The 21,882-nt window shown below is 35.3% G+C and overlaps 1 protein-coding gene across 2 annotated transcripts in view; it reads right to left on the bottom strand.

Moving 5' to 3' along the window:
- Positions 1-21,882, bottom strand: part of IFT57 (intraflagellar transport 57) — a 59,862-nt gene that overhangs the window by 14,383 nt on the left and 23,597 nt on the right. For both annotated transcript variants that reach the window (XM_077118473.1, XM_077118472.1), the window contains exon 6: positions 12,168-12,290. In XM_077118473.1, the coding sequence (XP_076974588.1) occupies positions 12,168-12,290 (123 nt within the window). The remainder of the gene's footprint in view (positions 1-12,167; positions 12,291-21,882) is intronic.

The raw sequence follows: 21,882 nt of genomic DNA, 5'->3' as shown, positions 1-21,882 counted from the left end.
ACCATACACAAAAATCAATGCTCAATGGATTGCAGTTCTCAATTTAAAAGGTAAACAATAAAGCTTCAAGAAGAAAATAGAATATCTTCACAATGCTGAGGTACATACAAAGACTTCTTAAACAAAACATAAGAGGTTATGCTGGTTTGAAGCTGTTATGTAGTCCAGAAAAGGTCATTTATCTTTTAATCTATTCCTGTGGAGGCAGACCTATTATAGGTAGGACCTTTTGATTAGGTTGTTTCAATTGAGATATGACCCAGCCCATTCAAGGTAGGTCTAAATTCTTTATTGAAGTCCTTTAAGCGAGGGTAAAAGGCAGAGAAGTTTAGAGAGAGTTTAGAGAGGTGTCTCCAGAGAATCAAGCAAGGACCCATAAGTGTTCTCAGTGAAAGAGCTACTGAAGCCAGAACCAGAAAGCAACAAAACCCAGGAGAGGAGGACCAGCAAATGCCGGCCATGTACCTTCCCAAGTGACAGCAGAATCCTGGATGTTAGCAGCCTTTCTTCAGAGAAGGTATTTACCTCCTGATGCTTTCATTGAAACATTTTCACGGCACTAGAACTATAAATTTGTAAACTGATAAATCCTCGTTGTTAAAAGCCAGTCCATTTCTGGTATTTTGCATTTCAGCAGCTTTAGAAAACCAAAATAGAAGTATTTGCCATAATCCACCCCCCCAAAAAACAAGATAATTTGAAGTATATTAAAATTAAGCCACAGTTTATTATAACACACCAGGAAGATACGAAAATGAAAGTTAGAGTAAGAAAAGATAGTTGCAATACATACATCTGTAAAAGATTCATATCTAGAGTGTATAAAAATTACTTCTACAAATCAATAAGAGAAAGCAGATAACAAAGGACAAAAGAGCACACCCAAATGGTCAAATAAACATATGAAAAGGTGCTCACTCAATCTTATTAGACATCAGGGAAATGCAAATTAAAAATACAGTCAGATATCACAACACACCATGATGACTAAAATAAAAATTAAAAAAGAGTAAAACAATATGGAATGTTGATAAGGATGTAAGGATGCGAAGCAGTAGGAACTTTCACACATTGCTGGGTGGAGCATAAATTTGTACAAAATCTAAAGTTGAACATATACATATATTATGGTCTAGCATTCTGTTTGTAATAGGAATTTCAGTAGAAACATGCATATATGTCTACCAAAGAAATGTACCAGAATGATTATAGTAAGATTATGTCTCAAATTGGAAAGAATTCACATATGCATCCATATAGAATAGGTAAATCAATTGCGGTAGATCCCTAGAAATTTAACAAGGATAACCTATTGCGGCACTCACCATGTGTGGTGGTTTGAAACTATATGTAAACCAGAAAAACATGTTCCTAAATTTCATCCATTCCTGTGGGCCTGAACCCATTGTAAAAAGGATCTTTTGATGAGGTTCCTTTATTTAAGGTGTGGCCCAGCCCAATTTGGATGGGTCCTAATCCTATTACTTAAATCCTTTATAAGTGGAATGAAATTCAAAGGGAGAGAAAAAAGCCACAGGAAGCAAAAGTCTGGTCATCGTTGGAATTTGGAAGAGAAGGGGAGAGACCAAGATATGTCACTATGTGCCTTCAGCCATGTGATAAGCTAAGAACCAAGGATTGCTGGCAGCCAGCCCCAGAATGCCGGTCTTCAGGAAGAAACATCACCTTGATGCTGCCTTGATTTGGACTTTCTCTGAGCCTCATACCTATAAGTAGGTTTAAGCCAAGCCATTGTAAGAAATTTTCTTGAGCAGCCTAAACACCATGGATGAACCTCAAGAACATTCTGCAGGCAGAAAAAGTGAGACAAAGTTAAAAAAAATAATTGATGGAGTTAGAATTCAATAGTAGTGGTAACCAGAGGAATTGAGTTGTGACTACAAGGTAGCATAAGGAGGGGATTTTAGGCTGCCACTAATGTTCTATTTCCTGTTCTGGTGGCTTGTTCCACTGGTGAATTAACTTGGTAAAAATTTATTCAGTTGTATTTACTTAAGAACCTAATTTTCTCTCAATGATATGCCACAATTAGACACATCAACATGACTAATCACTATTATATCAATATTATATCACTATTTATTCTTTATTAAATTATTCTTTAATTTATAAATTGAGCATCTTTTCATATGTACTGACAGTGAGTGGGTGAGTAAAGCATCTGGAAGCTAGTGACGAAACTGCCACTCTTAGTACACATGGCTTAAATGTGTGCTTGACAGAAATGCCACCAATACAAGTCAAAGCCCTTCAGGGCTGTTCATTGGTAAGTGGTTGTTAAATACATGCCATGGTACTATGGTGGTTGGACCATGAGATAGCTGAATAACTGGTCACTGTGATTAGCAAAGTTCTACTACACGGCATCCATATAGTGGCCTCTATAGTACAAGTAAATATTTAACATATGTTAGATGCTGGGGTGGAGGCTTTACACAAAACGAAGTACATGTAAAAATAAGATAGCATTTCTAACACTTAAGGAGCACAAAATCTGATAGGGGAGGAGCATGTTACAGGTTAGGTTCTTCAGATGCCAACAATGAAGGGGAGTTTGAGGTCCAAGATGTTTATAGAGGATCAATACATGTGGAAGGGAGAGGAAGCAAGATTGCACAGGGAGAGATGCTGAACTGAGATGCAAGTCTGAAAAAGCCTTAGCTAGCTAACCTGCAGGTAGCTCTGGAGCAAGTATTTCCCAACAGAGTGTCCTGCTCACGCCAAAATGGCCGGATCTTTATAACTCTCCTTTGCTTGGTCACCAGATGGGGGTTGCCTGGGAAGGGTGCAACCTTGGGCTAGGCAACATTGCCACTTATATAGACCCTGAAGTCTGCTGACCTCATTTCCTTCAGCTGGGCAAGTCTTTACCTCAAAGGGGATCTGGACAGTCCAACTCTGTTTCAAAAGAGAGATTTGCTTATAAAAGTTGTTAACTGTAGCTGTGGTGGTAGAGGTCCAAAAAATGACCTGTCTCAAGCTTTCAGTCTGAAATATCAGTGTTCCCACGATATACTTAAAACCAATCCAGGGTCAATGGCAGAATTCTTTGAAAGTATGACGGCAGGAACAAAGAAAAGGCAACTTAATAGGGAGTGTCTATGTTCACTGTAGCAAATATTTTTGAGGCAAGTCTATAATTCATCATGCTTTCTGCAAAGATATGAGCAATGACTTTCCCTACTCCAGAGACTACTCCCTTCCCTAATAAGAGAACATTATCTCTATTTTCACCACTTTGCACAGTTTTGCAATCACTTCTTGTTCTCATTGTCAGAATTTCCAGCTTCATCACTGCCTACATTTGTGTATGTATTTGTGTTATGCATGTGTATGTGAGTGTGTGTCCATTCAATTAAATTTTTTATGAGATTAAATATAAAAAATGGCCAATAGGTTTACAGAAAAATTACAGAATGTGGCTTTTCTAAATTTTAAAATTGACATTTTTCTTCCATAGGTAGCAACTTAAAGTCTTCTGTGGTACAACATTGTGGTGTGAAAGCATAATTTTTCTTTTTAAGGGTTCAAATAACTAAACATACAACTTAAGAAGTGAGCAAATAAGTGTATGTGTGTGTATTTGTTGCAAGGAGCTGGAGGAATAATCATGATTGCTAGAGATGTGTACTTTCATGGAAGTCCCTGCTTTCTAGATGTTCCTCTTCTTGTATAGAAAACTAAGACAGTGTGCAGAGAGGGTAAGTCACTTGTAGTCTCACACCTGCCTGTAACCGGGCTGAAACTGTAGACCCATAATCTCTAAATAAAAATATCTTGTTAATTATATTCCTAACGAGTGCTCAGAGATTACCTTTACTGACCACTATCTGTTACTAAAGAATTTTCATATGTTTATTAAGACATTATTCATGCTTACCCCATTCACATCCCTTTTACATAGCCATACAAATCTTCTAAGTGAGGAGTTCCAAACTTTAAAAGGAGTTTCCAGCCCAGAGAAAGATTTGGCAAGGGAGAAAGGAAGTGAATGAGGTCCTTCTGAGAATGCAGGAACACTCATAGACCAAATCAGAATTTAATTATTTCACAAGAAGTTGAAAACCATGGTGAATAGCTGGACAAGATGACCTCAACAGTTCCTCTCAACTTCAAGAATCTACTAATCAAAACCTAGATGTGACATGGATACTCAAAAAAATCTAAAAAACAAGTAGAGACATCTTAGCATGTTCGAAGAACTAGGGAACTCAAATAGCTATCCTGGTATAAGGAAAGAGAATCAGATATAATGTGATAAAAATTATGGGGGTAAAATTTATCCAGATATTAGGAAATTTTTAACAGAACAGTGTTGGAATTACTCTTATATGGGTGATTGGAAAAATGAGCCAGTTCAATAAAAAATATATTTTGTAGGGAAGGCCCATATGACAAATGGTTTCTGCTTATATACTAAGTATTTTAAAGGAAACAGGAAATCATACTTTATAATAATGAAATATTTAGGCAGTCTAGAAATTTTAATTATAATCAATATGTATTAATTCACTGCTCTCAATCGCAAATATCTATTTGAGGTAAATCAGCCAGGAGGCAGTATTTATAAAACATGCAGACTTTATTGGTTATTTTCTTAAAACCCAGCTACCACTGTTGATGCACTTTGTTACAGCTGATGGTAATCTCTAAACCAAAACATTTGTTCTCCTATTTCAGCCTGTGATAAATGAAACCTTTAGCCTAACCAGTTGAAACATTTATCATACTCAGGGTAAAAATTCTGGAAGGCATCATCAACTATGTTTAAATACAGAATATTCTGGATGTTCAACAAGACTCTGACGAAAAAAACAAAGTCTTTCCCAGTTGTGTAAGGATGGCGTTTTTTTCTCTACCTCTTCATTGTATTTTTACACGTATAACTTTAACGCAGTATTCTTTCTCACAAACCTTTATCTGTCTATGACCCACAGGGAACAACAAAAAAGCAGTTGATCTTTCAAATGCGACTTTTAAGTCCACAAAGTACTACCATGTTTTAAAAACAAGACAAAACCTCCAAACAATATTTAATTTTGTGTAGTCTTCTATAAGGCAGGCTTGCCCATAAATCCGGTTTTAGAGTCCATCAGTGAATATCTCCCCTTATTCTCTGAGACAGTATGGCAGCTGAGTAATCATCCAGACAGCTCTAAAAAAGTATGTCTAGTTAATTTAGGCAGTTTATTTTGATAGTTTCACCTCTTTCTGAATATAGCAGGTGTTTCAAGGATAAATTTTTGAAAATTGTATTTTGTTTAAACAACAGCAGCATGTACATTTATGGCCTTACTATATTAAGAAGCATTTATTGTCTGGCAGCAATAGATACAATTACAAACATTTGTGACAGTAATTGGAGCTATTACTCCTGCATGGAGCCTCATGGAAACCAACTTATTGCCACCTGTATTTACATTTGTTACTGGTAATTGTAAAAGATGATTTTTTTTCATTTGGTGCTTTATTTTTCTTCAAATTATGTGAATATTTCTTAACAGAAAGTCTGCCTACCAGAAAATCTATAAGAATTATAAATGTAGTCTTTCCATTATTCAAATGACAGGCAGAATTTCATTTTAATATCTAATTGTATATAAAACATATTCCTGTATCTTAGCCCACAGAATATATTATACCTCTTTGTTCATAGATGCAAGAGTCCTATAAATATATACTGTTCAACAACCAGAGTACAAGTCTTATAAAATGCTCTTTGTTCCCAAACTGTAACAACTTATAAATGCTTGCACGTGAGAAATACTAAGAAAAGCTAAATTTTATTAACACCATCTTATACAGTATCCAAACACAATGATGGCAGAAGGTCAAAGCATGCTATTCTCTCCAGTGCTCTGGGATGAGAAAAATAGGCTCTATTGCTTCCAGATACAGATTTGTCTACAATAGTAAAAAGAGAAAGCTTACTACTTTACCTCTCTACAGGATTTGGCTTACAATTCGAAAAGACTTAGATCTAATATAGCAATTCTGAGGTCCCTTAGGTTCTAAGGGAACCTAAATGAAATTTAAATGGAACTCTACCTGATTAATGAAGGTCTCTACCCTCCCTCACAGATTTTAGCTCACAGAGTGACTAGAGAGCCCAAAGGCTCAAGGACTATTATAACAATTCCACCCTTAGCACAATGACTTCCCACTGGTGTGAATCACCCAAGGCAACTCCTGTTTGGCTTATTTACGTTGAAACAAAATCAAATTGCTTGGAGTTCAAATTTAAAGTTTAAGGTTTTTTTTTACAACTGCATCCTGAAAAAGTCAGACACCTGAAGGAGAATAGAGAAGGATGTAAAAAAAAGCAGTTCGTGAATCAAAGGTATAAAATAATTAGAAACACACACTATAGTACTTTCAAAGTCTTAAAAAAAATAATCTCTTTAGCTAAATTCCTTGTAATGGACTTGAAGATTTACATAATTATTAGAGACATTTTGGTGGGATGAAGGGGTAGCTAGCCAACTATCTTTTAAAGTAACAAAGCAGGAAACATTTCATTATAATTTGAAAAAAATCTATTTAAGTCAATCTAAATTTTAATTACAATATCCACAGGGCATTAAAGCATGCTAGAACATTTGTTCATTGCATTAAGTACTTTATATTAAAACATAATGTACAATGTTTTAGAAAGAAGAAAGGGTTTATATAAAGTGTAGTTGAAAACTGATATCATACTTTTCTGTTTTCCCTTATTTCAGGGGAACAGGAATAAATTATTGTTTACTTGGTGTTCTAGTTTGAAAGCTGCCAGAATGTGATATACCAGAAATGGACTGGTTTTTAAAAAGGGGAATTTATTAAGTTGCTAGTTTACAGTTCTAAGGCCATGAAAATGTCCAAATCAAAGCAAGGCTATAGAAATGTCCACCCTAAGGCATCCCAGGGAAAGATTCATTGGTTCAAGATGGCCAATGACATTAGGGTTTCACTCTCAACTGGGAAGGCAAGTGGTGAACATGGCAACTTCTGCTAGCTTTCTCTCCAGACCTCTTGTTTCATGAAGTTCCCCTGGGGGTGTTCTCCTTCTTCATCTCCAAAGGTCTTTGGTTGTGTGGACTCTAATGCTTTTTCCAAAATGGTTCCTTCTTAAAGGGCTCCAGTAAGCAACCCCACCTTGAATGGGTGGAGACACATCTCCATGGGAAACATTTAATCAAAGTTAATTCTCAGGCAGTTGCTCAGTGGCAGAATTCTTGCCTTCCATGCTGGAGACCCAGCTTCGATTCCCAGTGCCTGCCCATGCCCCTCCCCACCCCCCAAAAGTTAACTCCCACAATTGAGTGGGTTGCATCTCCACGGAAACAAAAAAAAAGTTCCTACCCAGCAATACTGAATGAGGATTAAAGAACTTGGCTTTTTGGGGGTTCCCAACAGATTCAAACCAGCATACTTGGTCTCTACTGTGATTAAAAACCCTTGACTTGAAAACAACTTTCTCCCAGTAAATACTAATAAGATCGGTAATTTTAAGAAGTCATTTTCCTTCGGTTTAAATGAATGAAGTAAAAAACCGGCTTGCTTTTTTATCATAAAAAGAAAATCCAAGATAGAATAATTTTTCTCAAGAAATAGCATTAAATACTTATTTATAGATTCAAAATTAATAGAAAATACAGAAAGTGAAAATTTTAATGAATATGCATCCACATTTTCTATTCTCCCAGAAAAAAATAGGATATGTAGAAAGCTTTAGCAGCTCAGCTTTAGCTATTATTCAACCAATTGCCAATTGAGTCACACAAGAATTTTTAAAAAATATTATTATGGAATTAAATTTTTTTCAATCATGTTGGAAAATACTAGCCTTCAATTACTGTCATCAATTGCCCTGGAGGAGAGCCCCTCACAGAAGTTGGAAAAAAGACAGCAGCATAACAGCGACCACAACCAACAGCCATAACCAAAAGCCTGGTCAGACTATGAGTAGTTACAGAAGATTTCTAGCTATAGCTTTCTATTTGATCTTCCTTTCTACTTCCCACTCTCCATGTTCAGCCTTTTAACTGAGCTTCCACCTTTAACAACCATTTGTTTCTCTAAAATGACTCACTGGCATTGGTCCATTTCTGGCTAACTGGTCTGTGTGCTCAGTCCCTATGCTTGCCTATATTCTACTTATATCCTAAATCTGCTGGTCTGAACACTACCTCTTGAGCTTGGCCAAGCCACCTCCCTACCAAGCACTCAGCTAGAGACTGACAGTAATCTTCGGGTATTAACAGACAGCCATTAAAGTTATAGTTTACAATTTTTAAACATGTGTGGAAATACTCACGATATAATAAATGCCATGTTAAAAAAGAAGAATAATCTCAACAGAAAGAGTGTAGAGAGTGTTCAATGGAGTGATTCTTTTGGCTCCATTCTGAATATTTTAGATCTATTAATACATGTAATTTTTTAAACAACTCTTTAAGGTAGGTATTATAAGGAACTCCACTTCATTGATGAGGAAACTGAAGCACAGAGTGGTTCAGCAATTTGCTCACAGGGTTCACAGCTAAATTGTGCTAGAGCTAGGATTTGAACTCAAGTAACCCGGATTCAGGATTTGCGCTTTCAACGAGTGTGTTATATTGTCTCAAACATAGTAAGTAATACCCTGGGTTTTAGGTTCAAATTTCATATCTGTCACTTACTAGACAAAGGCAATTAATTAAGTCTCCATATCTTAGTGCCTTCATCTGTAGTAAAAGGTACCTTTATCTCACAGAGAGGTAGAAAGGTTTAAATGAGTTAAGAATAGTGCTTGACACATAGTAAACAATTAGGAAATGTCACTTCTAAATGATTAACATCATTATATTGTATGTACATTCACTAGCCAAAAAACTGGGAAGATTAACAAAAGTGATAAATATAATTATCCTTGGCTCATAGGATTATGGGAGATTATTTTCCTTTTTTATTCTTTGCTGAAGGCAAAGATATACTGTTTGGGGACCTAGGCCCCACTGAGGATTTTTTTCTCCCCACAAAAGGATATAATCTGCCAATATAAAATTGATTCAAGAACAAGAAGCTGATGTTTATAAATATTTCTTTAAATGATAGAAGCTTTAGTGCAAAATTTTTTTGTAAATCTTCCTGAATATTGATATAAGCATCAAATACAAAAGGGGTAAAATAGAATAATAATAGTAATTATTATTATTGTTATGCAATAATTAACATTTACTAGATACAACTTTGTGTTAGACACTGTTCCACTTACTCTACAACACCTCTATAACGAAAGTGGTATAATCAGCTCCATTTTACAGATGAGGGAATGGAGGAACAGAGAGGTATAGTAGCTTACTCTGGGTCACACAGCTAATAAGTGGTACATACCTGAACTCTGGGGGCCACAGGAAGATGTGTGGGATAGGTTCCATCTGCTCTGGGTCTTTATGGCTACCACAGTTTCACCAAATTTCTAGACTTATGGCTTAATAAATCAGGAACTGACAGTGGGACTGAATCTGTGATATCTAGCTTCTAATTCACAACATACCACTCTTCTGCCCCACCCCTTGAAACACTGTCTTTGTATTACTTTTATAATTAAAAACAAAATTGCATTTTAAAAAGACTCCAAGGTTATGATGATTTTTAACTAGTTGTATATTTAAGTCTAGCATGAGTATAATCATATTGTTTTCTCTAATTCAGCTTTAAATTCCACCAGAGCAGTTACATAACACTTGTGTGCCTTAGTCTAAGAACGACTAAGAAAAAGCAGAAGAGAAAAAAAGCAGCAGAAGGGGAAGGGGTAAGAGAAATAAAGATGAGAAAAAAATAAGGGAGAAAAAAAAGCACAAGATACAGACTTGCAGTATAACAATGATATTCTTAGGCAATTTTAGGTGGCACTTATGTCTAATTTAGGTGTCCTTAGACTGTCCTTCCAAGGAATTGACTACTGAGACTCAAATTTGGTTATAACTGATCACATTAACTAGCATGGAATGGCCTACAATTTGGCTGGATTCATTAATCCAGAACTTCTGACTGTCTCTTTAGATATATTATTCCAAGTTGGGGCAAATGTGAGTTTGTCTCTGGGTCTATAACTACCCTAGAAGTAATCACTAGGAACATCTTCTATAACCAACTCTGAAAAAAAGGGAACTTCTAATATAGTCCATTCAAAACAGCATTTAATAAAAATAGTTTCTCTCCAGTTGTGGAACATATTATTTGTATCTTTTGGCAACATCTTTAATTTCCTAATTGTATTTTGTTTAAGCTAATACTGAATTAGTTTGCATTCTTTCTGGACTGGCAACAGTAGCAAGTGGTGCCAGGCAACATGGAAATGCTAGCTTAGCAATAAAAACCTGATTGCCATAGAAGAGAAGGCAGTTGACTCGTGGGTCTATAAGTAATATTACTATATTGAAAGTGAACATGATTGAAAGGGGTTATATAGATCCATGTGTTCCACTGAATAACACTGCAAATATAAATAAGTTCTTGCATGAACTACTTTAAAGGTATGAATCTTGTACAATTAATTTGGCACACTATAACCTCATAAGGACAAGGCTGATAATGTACGACATGAGACTAAAAGTCCAACATTCAATTAGTTAATTCTTCCCCAATTTAGGAGACTGCTAATTCTCCAAGGATTTTGAAATTTTGATTACTACAAAATTGGTTGGTAAAAGAGTTTGAACTGCAGTTAGTTTTGTAAAACTGAACATGTTAACCATTTAATGTATATTCTTCCTTTTTTTTATTAAGTTACTTCTATTATGTGTAAATCTATGACTGTGCTTTAAAAAAAATCCTCATGTGATCCTCTTGGTTGTTCTAAATGAGATGTTTAACTTTAAGAGTTTACTTAGCTTGAAAGTAAACAAATTAAACTTGCTTCCTGCGGGATTAAGCTGTACTCGAGAGTCCCCAAATACATTTGTTTTAATGTATCCCTCTAACTAGAATAACAATAGTAATAATTTTTAATTTTATGAAGAGAATTTGCTCTGATGAAACCAAAGAATCAAAATTACATTTTCGCAAATTAAGACTTCCAGCAGAGATCTAATCAGTGAAGAAGAAATTCTTATTAATATATATTTATATAGAAGAGAAATGCAAACACAGACTTCACCCCCCATATAGTTGAACAATAGCTGTCTTCCATAATGACTGATTAAATACATGGTAAACGGGCTGCAGGGTTTGCCAACTCACCTTGGGTAAAGTTTGTTCTATAGCTGTTCATAGTCCAATAAGACCACTAGTGTTCTTAGCCTATTCTGAGACTGCCCTAAGAGCCTAGGTTACTTCATCTCTTCTCTAGAATACAGTTCTACAAGCCCAAACCTAGACTTTCTCAGAATGAATTAGTTTCCAAGGCACTTCAAAAATGGTAATCTTTGTAGGGCCTTCTACTTTGGAGCAGACAAAGGACCAAACTGGATTTCTAGGGTAACAAGCTTCCTTTGAACTTTGTTCCATAATGTTGGAACCTCCAGGGGTGGAAACAAGAAGAATAGTTTAACTTTCTTTACTTAGATGTTTGTCTCCCTTTTGTAGTGATTTTATTACAGTACTAATGAAAATAGCATTTTTCAGTCATCTATGAGATTATCTTGAAATCATTATTTACAAAATTGTACGCAAAAAGGAAGCAGAAACTTGATAACAGGCCACTTCATGTGCTCAAATCCCTAATCTTATCACGTATGATTTTTTTAATTAACTTTCAAACACAGGTACGAAACAGATTATCTAAGGCAACTTCCAGGATAATCTTGTTTTGCCATCCAGCAGAGTTCTAAACCATCCTCTAACTCTAAGCAGTGGGCATTTGGTCATGGAATTACAATTTTATTCACTATCCCCTAAATAAATAAGATCTCCAAGAAAAATACATTTCTGCACATACTCTTCAATTCCCAGGAAACATGGTGTATTCCAAATCATCCTTTTAAAGATTTACTCCTTGTTTTTTTTGACTGCATTGTATTATTTACTTATTCAGCAATTTGCTAAATACCTAATAAGACAAAATGATGGAAACTGAATCCTATCATCCTTCTTAAATAGTTTGTATAATAGGGAATACCCTGTTCCTAAAATTGCTTTACAAAAAATTATTTGAACAAAATGTGTTCTCTCTTCTATACCTTATTGTCAGTTCTAATCGTGACTTTCAGTTGTGGTAATACACGTTCCACTTCTAGATTCCATTCTGCAGCATCTGTTGTAGATTCCAAAATATCTTCTTGTTTGGCAGATTCGTTCATATCCTAAGAAAGGAAAGATATCACAAGATTGGGAGTTTATAAAAAGAAATGGTAAAATTTTGAGGCATTTTAGCAGCACTGCACATTTAAATCAAGCATGGGAGTATTAAAATTATAGTAGCAGCAGAAATTCTTTTCTGTCTTACCATCCATGTTGAAAGAAAAAAATGTACCAACTTCGTAGAATAGCAACATAATTATTTAAAAAAGATGCAAATATGTGATTTCACTATTTTTTTTTTCTTTTTGCATGAGCAGGTATGGGGAAATGAACCTGGGTCTCTGGCACAATAGGCGAGAACTCTGCCACTGAGCCACCGTTGCCTGCCCTGATTCTACTATTTTTACATAAAAGAATAATGCTTTTGGGATTTAAGATTGAATTCAATTGGAATACTACCAAATGGACAAGCCATTTAAGTATATTAGTTGGTTACAGTAAAGATACAAACATTCCCAAATGATTGTTAAGGAAACACTGGCTTAGTGTGAATTTATTATAATAAAATACAAACCTAAAATCTCAAAAAAGAAAAAATCCAACATATAAAAGTCTCATTATTTTAAAATTTTGTATTTGTAAAATAAGTGATAGCTTGGTTGGGTCAAACTATAATGTAACTTAGAAATGTGAATTGATACAGACCTACTTGAACTTAAGTAGAGTGAGGGCCAAATACCTGCATTTAGTTTCTGCTCTTATAAAAGTGATTCATTAATATTTTTGAATCATAAAAGGAAAACATTTTTTTTCTTTTTAGGCCACCCTTCACATTTCAGCAATAAGTATATATGGATCTGAAAACATAAAGCATATACAAATTAATGATTTAGATAAAATCTAAGGCATTATTTTGGTAACAATTTTTTTCCTTTAACCTACCTTGGTAAATTATAAGAAAATGTAAAAAAAAAAAAAATTAAAAATATTTATTTACATAGAGTAAAAGATGTCGGAGAGGCAAACAACAAATATGTGTATTCTAATTTGAACAATCTGTAAAGACATTTTTGAGGCAATCAGAAATTTGAATATAGAAGAGCAGTAAATGATTTTAACAGATTATTAATTTTATAGATGTGATAATAGAACAGTGGTTAAAAGACCTTCTAAGATAGAAAAAAATACTTAAACTAATCAGGTGAATTGACATGATGTCTAATATTTACTTTGTAATACTATGGGAAAGAAAAAAAGGACTTGCTTCTGCCAGGGTCATAGATCCTCACACCCTGTCTTACAGAACCAGGCTGAGCTACGGGGGCACATCTTCTCAGCAGTGTACAGTCCTTAACAGAATGTAGATGCTTTGCTCACTGATTGAAAAATAAGTTTGATTTATGGACTCACCATTTGGATGAACTGAAGCTGGATGCTACTGACTAAATCTCAGAGCCAGTAATCCCCACACCATTCCTTCATTCCCATCTCCCCTTTTTCTCCTCCTAATAGGAGGATGAACTACAGAATCACAAATCAAGGCTAAAGGGGCACTCATCCATATTCCTACTTTCTTCAGGCGTGGATATTAAGTTGTCCAAGGTGTGAATAATATACTCAAATAATTTTTCTCAAGGCATGTTTTTCTAATTTTCACAAAAGCAAATGGATTTGTAGTGGCTCTGTTTGAATCAGAAGCAGAAACTAAGAGTTAGAAAGTGCATGCTCATAAAACATTATTGAATTAGGATATTCCAGTGGGTTAGCTACTCTTTGTTTTTATATTGAGCTCTTCATTAAGTTGCATTTACCTTTACAAGCTTATTATTTGGTTCCCTAAAGCAATGATTTGTTAATCACTACTTCCAATACCCTGAAATAATTTTAATGTAGCAACTTAAAGATTTTCACCCACTCCTGGGCCACAGCCAATGTACTGGGGGAAATGGCCCAAGTGCTAAATGAAGGGGCAAGAAAAGAACATTAGCCTTGGTAGGGGAGCATTAACTTATTCAGACTATACAGACTCTTTCCCATCCATGCATGCACATCTCTTTCATAACATCATTCCTCACTCAAAATTTCCTAATCCCTAAAAACTGGATAACAACTAAATAAGCTCTGCATATAAAATATAAATCATTTTAAAACTGCATGCTTTACTTTAGTTATAATACTTTAAGAAAATCTTTCCTTCCCAGTTGTCTCCATTTAATAAATAGTATTTTATGTGGAGCTATTAGTAAAAGAAAAATAAACTGCTGTTTCCATTCATTCAAAATTTTACATCAACTTAACAAAGTACCTCTCTAGAAGAACATTAACTGAGATACAGCAGTTTTGGGAAATACAGTTACTGTTGTTACAGAAATAATTAGATGCTCAATAAGACAGACTATCCAGAAGTCTCATTTATAATTAATTAATTTAATCAATAAGCCATTTGTTAAGCTTCTAACACACGCAAAAAGAGAATCCAGGCACCCTGTTGGGTACAGAAAGACAAAAGGATTAATCCCTACCTATAAAGAGTTTAAGGTCTATTAGGAAGATTTTGATACTAGTCAATGAGGTTAAAAATTAGTCCTGGGTAAAAGGGGAAACTGATAAGATGAGAACTGACCCTAATATTGCCAAAAGAAGAACCAAAGATAGCAGGCTAAACTAACCCTTAAATAATTAAGTTCAAAAAGTGGAGCACATCACCAAGGTCAGTTTAAGGATCAAATAAGTAATGTTAATAGCCTTCCCAGAATCCCATTCCTTTAGGTAACCGTCCTCTTTTCTCAGGTAGTATTATGAGATGGTTAGGCATCAGAAGAAAGAATCTCTCTGTAAGCATATATTATGTGATGTGGTTGTTTTTATGGTTACAATGCAAGTCCAGCATATCTGCAAAGGAGGATACTTGAAGGTATATAAAATCTTTTGCAGCCTCTGAGCCATTAGGTAGCCTGCGTAGTGCCACAAAGTTGCTGTTCTGGTCACCTTCAAAATATCTTCATCTCTTAACTCTGGTGACCCAAGAAAACTATGATTAACCAGCAGGAATAGTGATGGACTGATACTAACATAGGGAAACTCATCCATTAACAAATAACTACTAATACAAAGAACTATTATAGGTAACATAATAAACAGTGGGAACATTGGTTGAGTTTTTGGTATACCTGATGAACTGCCTTCTCAAGAAAAGAACTTAAAAATATCCAGGTCTTTGGGATAAAATTATTCCTTATATGTACTACACACTCATTCTTGGAACACGTCTTAAGGAAAAGGGGACTAAAGAGGTTACAAGACAGAGTAATGTTAACTATAATTTTCTGATAGAAGCAGGAGTTACCCTGGAAATTAATTTTAATGCTACTATGTCCATGACAGCAAAAGTCTGTTACTATAAGAGCTTTTTAATTCCAAGGGTCCATGTTAGGTTGGGCAGTTAGCTCTGTTAAAGATTTTCCCACTGGAATAAAACAAGGAGAGAAAGGTAGTAATGGTATAAGGCAGTGTTTGCAAAACTTGACCTACTTGCTTGATTATGATAACCTAGAGTATTTCCCCTGACTGCTGATTGAGAAACAGGAGCACATATGTCTGCATGGGGAGACATAAAAGCAAAGCTCAAGGCTCAGGCATCCATGAGAAGACATTTCCTTGGGAATAGAGACCCCAAGTCAGAATTAACAGTGAGATCTCAAGTTTAACTGAGAACCTGGTCAGGAGAACCTGGATGTGAGGCCTGAACAGAAAGTGGATTCAGAGTTCAAGGTGAAAATAGGAGATGAACAGAGGGCCAGATTTCAATACTGATTTAGTAACAAGAGCAAATGGTGATATGTGGGTCTTCAATTACTAGGCCAAAATTCCTACCTCTTAGGGGGATGAGGCACTGCTAGCCTGGATACTGGTAGATGCTGATGTTTATTAACTGTGATTTAATCTTTTCCTGATGTTTCTCAGTCATTATTGTCACTGTTACTTAATGTACTATTCTGTAGTATAAAGATGTCTCAGAGTTGAGAAAGCAAGATAAGACTGACTCCATACTAAATGATGCCAGGGAGCTGTAAATTTTGTATTCTTATGTCTGCTTTTAAACTGTCCTTGTATACTCTCTTGTTATCAAGATGCCAGTGACCACTTTTCATTGTTGCCTTGAATGTCTGTAGCAACTCTTGGATTTCAAACTGTGATATTCAAGCTTGGTAGAATTTAAGTAAAGAACACAGGAAAAAGTGAGAGCTCAGGAGGCATGGGGACTGCGACCCCCCATAGAAATTTTAATATACCAAAGTGGTTATACCTATTGTGGCTGTTCAGAGGCCTTTTTTGCATTTTTCCTCTTTCAAGGAAACTTGGTTCAACATAGGATAGGTTACAGAGAAGCTAAGTACTAAATATAATATATACAGGATTGCTACAAATTAAACAGGATTTCTCCAAAGGGCATCTAATTTCTGTCTTTTTTTACCATTTATAAATGAAAAGCTATATAGAAGGATAAATAGCTAGTTATTTCAATCAAGAGTGTTCCTTCAACATGCTATGATTGTAAGCAAATTAAATTTAAGGCAGAAAGAGAGCTAAGATCTTTCATATTCTTTCAATTTAACTCTTCTTTATGATATAAGAAGCATAAATCATGAGTTTGATGCAGTTTCTACATTAGGTTTTATTTGACTTATCAGTATATTACCACATAGAAAAATGTTTAATACTATACAAAAACTATTTTCAGATCTGTTATGAATGACTAAATTAAACTCTGGTTATAATCTATTTAAAGAAATAGATAGATAGTGGCCTCTGTCTTTAAATATATGAGGTTCACGTTAGTGAACGCTGCTGAACTCCAATGTAAGGGAATAGATAGGAGTGAAGGCGGTTCTCCAGTGGGTCTGTAAGTAATATTACTATATTGATGATGAATAAGATTGAAAGGGGTTGTATAGATCTACGTGTTCCACTGATTAACACTAGAAATGAACTCTCACAAAAATTACTTCAAAGATAGGATTCTTGTATAAAGTGTTTAAGTCCAGGGTACAGGGGGAAAACTGCTACTGCATGCTATGAGCTATGTTCAAAAGGAAACCACCAGCACCACCACAGCAACAGCAGAGGTAAATAATGGGGGGGGGAGGAACAAGAGTTAAGAGGTTTAGATTTTCTGTTTGGCAAGGGTGTGTTTATTGTTTTTTTCTCTTGGGAAAACTGAAATTATCTAAGATTGAGAATGCTGATGGACTATGGACTTTGGGCCCTCTATGTGATGCCTGATGAATGCAGGTGGCTGAAGGATGCAATGATAGAGAAGTAGATTGGCGAACTATGGTGTATACTTATGAACGAAGATTGTGATGCTACAAAAACAAAGTTGTGAGGCATGCAATGATGTGAATGAACATGTGGGACACTTGGTGAGACAAACTAAGCCAGAAACAGAAGAACAACAATGGTATGGTCACCTTTAGAAAATGCTTTTAAGAAAACAGGGGCCTAGATTGTAAGCTTTTAGAGGAGATACATTAAGTCCGGAATGGTGATTATTATTTCTGGATTTTGAGAGGCTGTTTTATATATATAACCTGATATTTAAAGATCAAACGAAGCCGAACAGGTTGGGGTTAAAGTAATCAGAACATAGGGGTAAGGAAGACAGTGTCTATATTTTAGAACCACATATACTCTTTGAGACCAATGGAAGGAACTTTTATTTGGTCTTCAACTGAAATTTTCTGTACTACATAATCTAAGTCAACCTATCTGTATCGCTCATTTGAACAGTTGAAACATGGGGAGCACAGAATAAGAAAGAGGTTCTTTAATCCTGTATAGATTATTGTAATGCCTGGATACATCCTAGAGTACATAAAGTGGATAATCAAAAAGTATTGTCAAAGTCCCCTGAAAGTAGGGAGAAAAATATGGAACTATTAAACCTTACCATCAGGGAATCCCCTGATAATGTGTCAAACTTTAGGGATATCCAAATCAATAGGCTATGCCCTCGATCAGGAAGGTTACTCTTGTGAAGCTTATGTAGGTAGCAGGGAAGTTTAAACTACCTATAGGCATGCCTAGAGGTACTTCTGGAAGACCTCTGCTGTTGCTCAGATGTGGCCTCAGTCTCTCTCAGCTCAACTCTGCAAGTGAAATCATTGCCCTCCTCCCTACATGGGACATGTCATCCAGGGGTGAAAGTCTCCCTGGAGATAGGGGAGATGACTCCCAGGGATGAATCCAGACCTAGCACTGTGGGATCAACAATTCCATCCTGACCAAAAGGGGGAAAAGAAGTATAATTAATAAAGTGTCAGTGGCAGAGAGAGTTCATAGTTGAGAGGCTACTCTAGAGGTTGCTCTTACAAAAGCTTCAGTTAGACCTTGCTACCTATCATAGCCTGCCAACCCCCAACCAGGACCATTCCAGCCAATCCTAAAGAACACCTAGGGCAATATAAAAGATTCCACAAGGGTTCCATGCACTAGAGTAACTTTCCAGAAATGTACAACCTCCAAATGGGTCCCTGGTCCAGAGAAGTCCTGAAACCTAGCCCAGCCTCTCCAGAACATCAGATAGTTCCATCTCCCTACCCCATATTAGTGACAGACCCTTTCAATACGAGAAATTTAGAATTGCCATAGCCCAAACATCCCTAAAGAGAAGGATGGAAAGATCAAAGGTAATGGTGGAGTTATACAGAGAAGATAGGATTTAACAAATGAATATGAATGCTGAATCATTAAATTGATATCTCTTTTAGTCTTCAGCATTTTAGAGTAGCTAGAAGTAAAAACCTAAAATTGTGAAATTGTAACCCATGTCAAAGTCTGAAATATGTTCTACAACTGACTGTGGTGCGATGAAAATTTTGAAATTTATAGTTTTGTATGTATGTTATTTTTCACACAAAAAAGAAAAAAATTCGATTGTGATGATAAAAAAGTATTTAAGCCCTTTAGCCTCCTATATTCTGGATCAGCGAGAAGGAAAAATATGAGAGGATCATATGGTAGCCCATGACAAATTCTGGGATCTGTCCTATAACTACTTGTTGAAGAGTGCTTTGAAAACTATTGCTTTTTTATTTCTTTTTTTTGTATATATGTTATACTATACAATAAAAAAAGTTAAAAAAATATATATGAGGTTCAAAAGTGTTTTTCAAAAGTTCAACTTTTAAGATTGATCCAAAAAATTTTTATCCTGAGTTATAATGTGAATATTTGAATAAATGATGTGCCTTTAAATTAAAAAGTGTAATAAGAAAACTCCCCAAACTCACACAAATCAATTTATTTTTCCAATAAGAAATCTGAAATTATATTTGAATGAGAATTCAACTTCCAAAACTATTTTTTTAAATATATGAAACACTCATCTTTGTACTACTTTAGCTCCTTTTATCCATGCTAAGTGTTAAGGTAAAAACCATCCTCTGATCACAGTCATCAGTTTTCTCAAAACACAACAAAGCAAAACAGAAACTACCTACGAAGGGTATTTTGGGAAACTATTATGGGTCACATTGTACTTGGTGTTGTAAGGTCTGCAAAATTCTTCATGGCCTGATTTTCTGTAAGGTTTTATGAAGATAACAACCTCATGGATATGTTGGTGCCCAAATAGTTGAAAAGCTCAATTCACATACCTACCCAGTGGGACCTGAAAGTCCTGATTAACTGTCAAGATTGAAATAGTCCAGGACTCAAGGAAATGGGAAAGAGTCACCACAGAATGGTATAATTAAAAGGATGGGTATGGTATAACATTTTGCTCACCTACCACTTCCATCATGTACTGGCACTTTGCCAAATTACTTAACCTCTATAAATCTCAGGGTCCCATTTGTAAAATTGGTGTAATAGTACCTTCCTCATATTAAGGGTCGTTTTATGAGCATTAAATGAGATGATAAATTTAAAAGACTTTCACAGTGTCCCCAATATAGATTAGAAATTATCATTATTATATGCCAAGGATGGTATCAGATGCTTTCATATATGGCTTAAATGCTGAATAACAGCATGAATCAGGGGGATCTTATTCTCATTTTTAGAAATGAGGAAACTAGGCACAGAGAAGTTCAGTAAGTTTCCAGATGTCCTGTCATCATTAAGTGGCCATCATTAAACACCAGAGTCCAAATTCCTAAATGTCTCATCATGCCTCTATCATCACTTTGCCTGTCATAAAGGTGACATATATTTTCTCCCAGTTTATCAATTGTTTTCTTTTAACTTAAAATGGTGGTTTTTTCCTTCTCCCACATGTTTTAATTTTTATGCTTTCAGATTCATCAGCAACCTTTATGGCTTTTGGTTTTCTTGTAATGCTTCATTGGGTTTATTTCAACTGAAGAATACAACACTAGTCAATCGTTTTTTAGTGTGCATGTATGCTTTATTACTTTGTTTTTTTTTTAGAGAAGTTGGTCTACAGAAATACTTTCAGAAAATACAAAGTTCCCATATACTCTCACTCACATGCAGTTTTCTCCACTATTAATATTTTGCATTAGCGTGCTTGGTTTTGTTACAATTGATGAAACAATACTTATTATAATTAAACTATTAAATATAGCCCATAGTTTACATTAGAGTTCACTGTGTGTTGAACAGTCTTATGGTTGTTTAAAACATTTATTATGGTAACATAAATATAACCTAATATTTCCTATTTTAACCACATTCAAATATACAATTCAATGGTGTTAAATAAGCTCACAGTGTGGTGCTACCATCACTGCCATCCATTATCAAAACTTTTCTATCACTCCAAACAAATTCTGTACCAATTAAGTATTAACACCATATTGCCTACGCATACTCTGGGCCCTGGTAACCTGTATTCTAGTTTCTGACTCTATGAATCTCCTTATTCTAGCTATTTCATACCAGTGAGATCATACAATATTTGCCCTTTTCTTTCTGGCTTATTTCATTCAATACATCTTCACAGTTCATTCATGTTGTCACAAGCATCAGAACTTCATTTTTTATGGCTGGATAATATTCCTTTTTGTGTAAATACCACATTTTGTTTATCGATTCATCTATTGATGGACATTTGGACTGCTTCAATCTTTTCGCAACTGTGAATGCCGCTATGAGCACTGGTGTGCCAATATCTGTTTGAGTCCCTACTTTCAAATCTTTTGGGTATATATCTAGAAGCAGCATTGCCAGGTCATGTGGCAATTCTATACTTAACTTTCTGAAACTGCAAAATTATCGTCTACAGCAGCTGGAGCATTTTACAGTCCCATCAAAAAGTATGAGTGGTCCTATTTCTCCATATTCTTTCCAAGGCTTGTGATCTTTTACTGTGTGTGTGTTTTAACAGTAGCCATGCTAGTGGTTGTGAAATGCAATCTCACTGTGGTTTTGATTTGCATTAACCTACTGACTAATGATGTTGAGTATCTTTTCATGTGCTTATTGGCCATGTTTGTATCATCTTCGGAGAAGTTTTTATTCAAGTATCTTTTCCATTTTTTAAATTTGGTTATCCTTTGCGGTTAAATCTTACAATTTCTTTATGCATTCTGGATATTAAACCCTTACTGGATACGTGGTTTCAAAAGATTTTCTTCCATTGTTTACATTGTCATTTTACTTTCAGGATGAAGTCTTTTGATGCCCAAA

The sequence above is a fragment of the Tamandua tetradactyla genome, chromosome 10 (assembly GCF_023851605.1).
Source record: "Tamandua tetradactyla isolate mTamTet1 chromosome 10, mTamTet1.pri, whole genome shotgun sequence".
Taxonomy (NCBI): domain Eukaryota; kingdom Metazoa; phylum Chordata; class Mammalia; order Pilosa; family Myrmecophagidae; genus Tamandua; species Tamandua tetradactyla.
The sequence above is the reverse complement of the archived record's forward strand: the minus strand, read 5'-3'. Positions and strand labels throughout refer to the sequence as shown.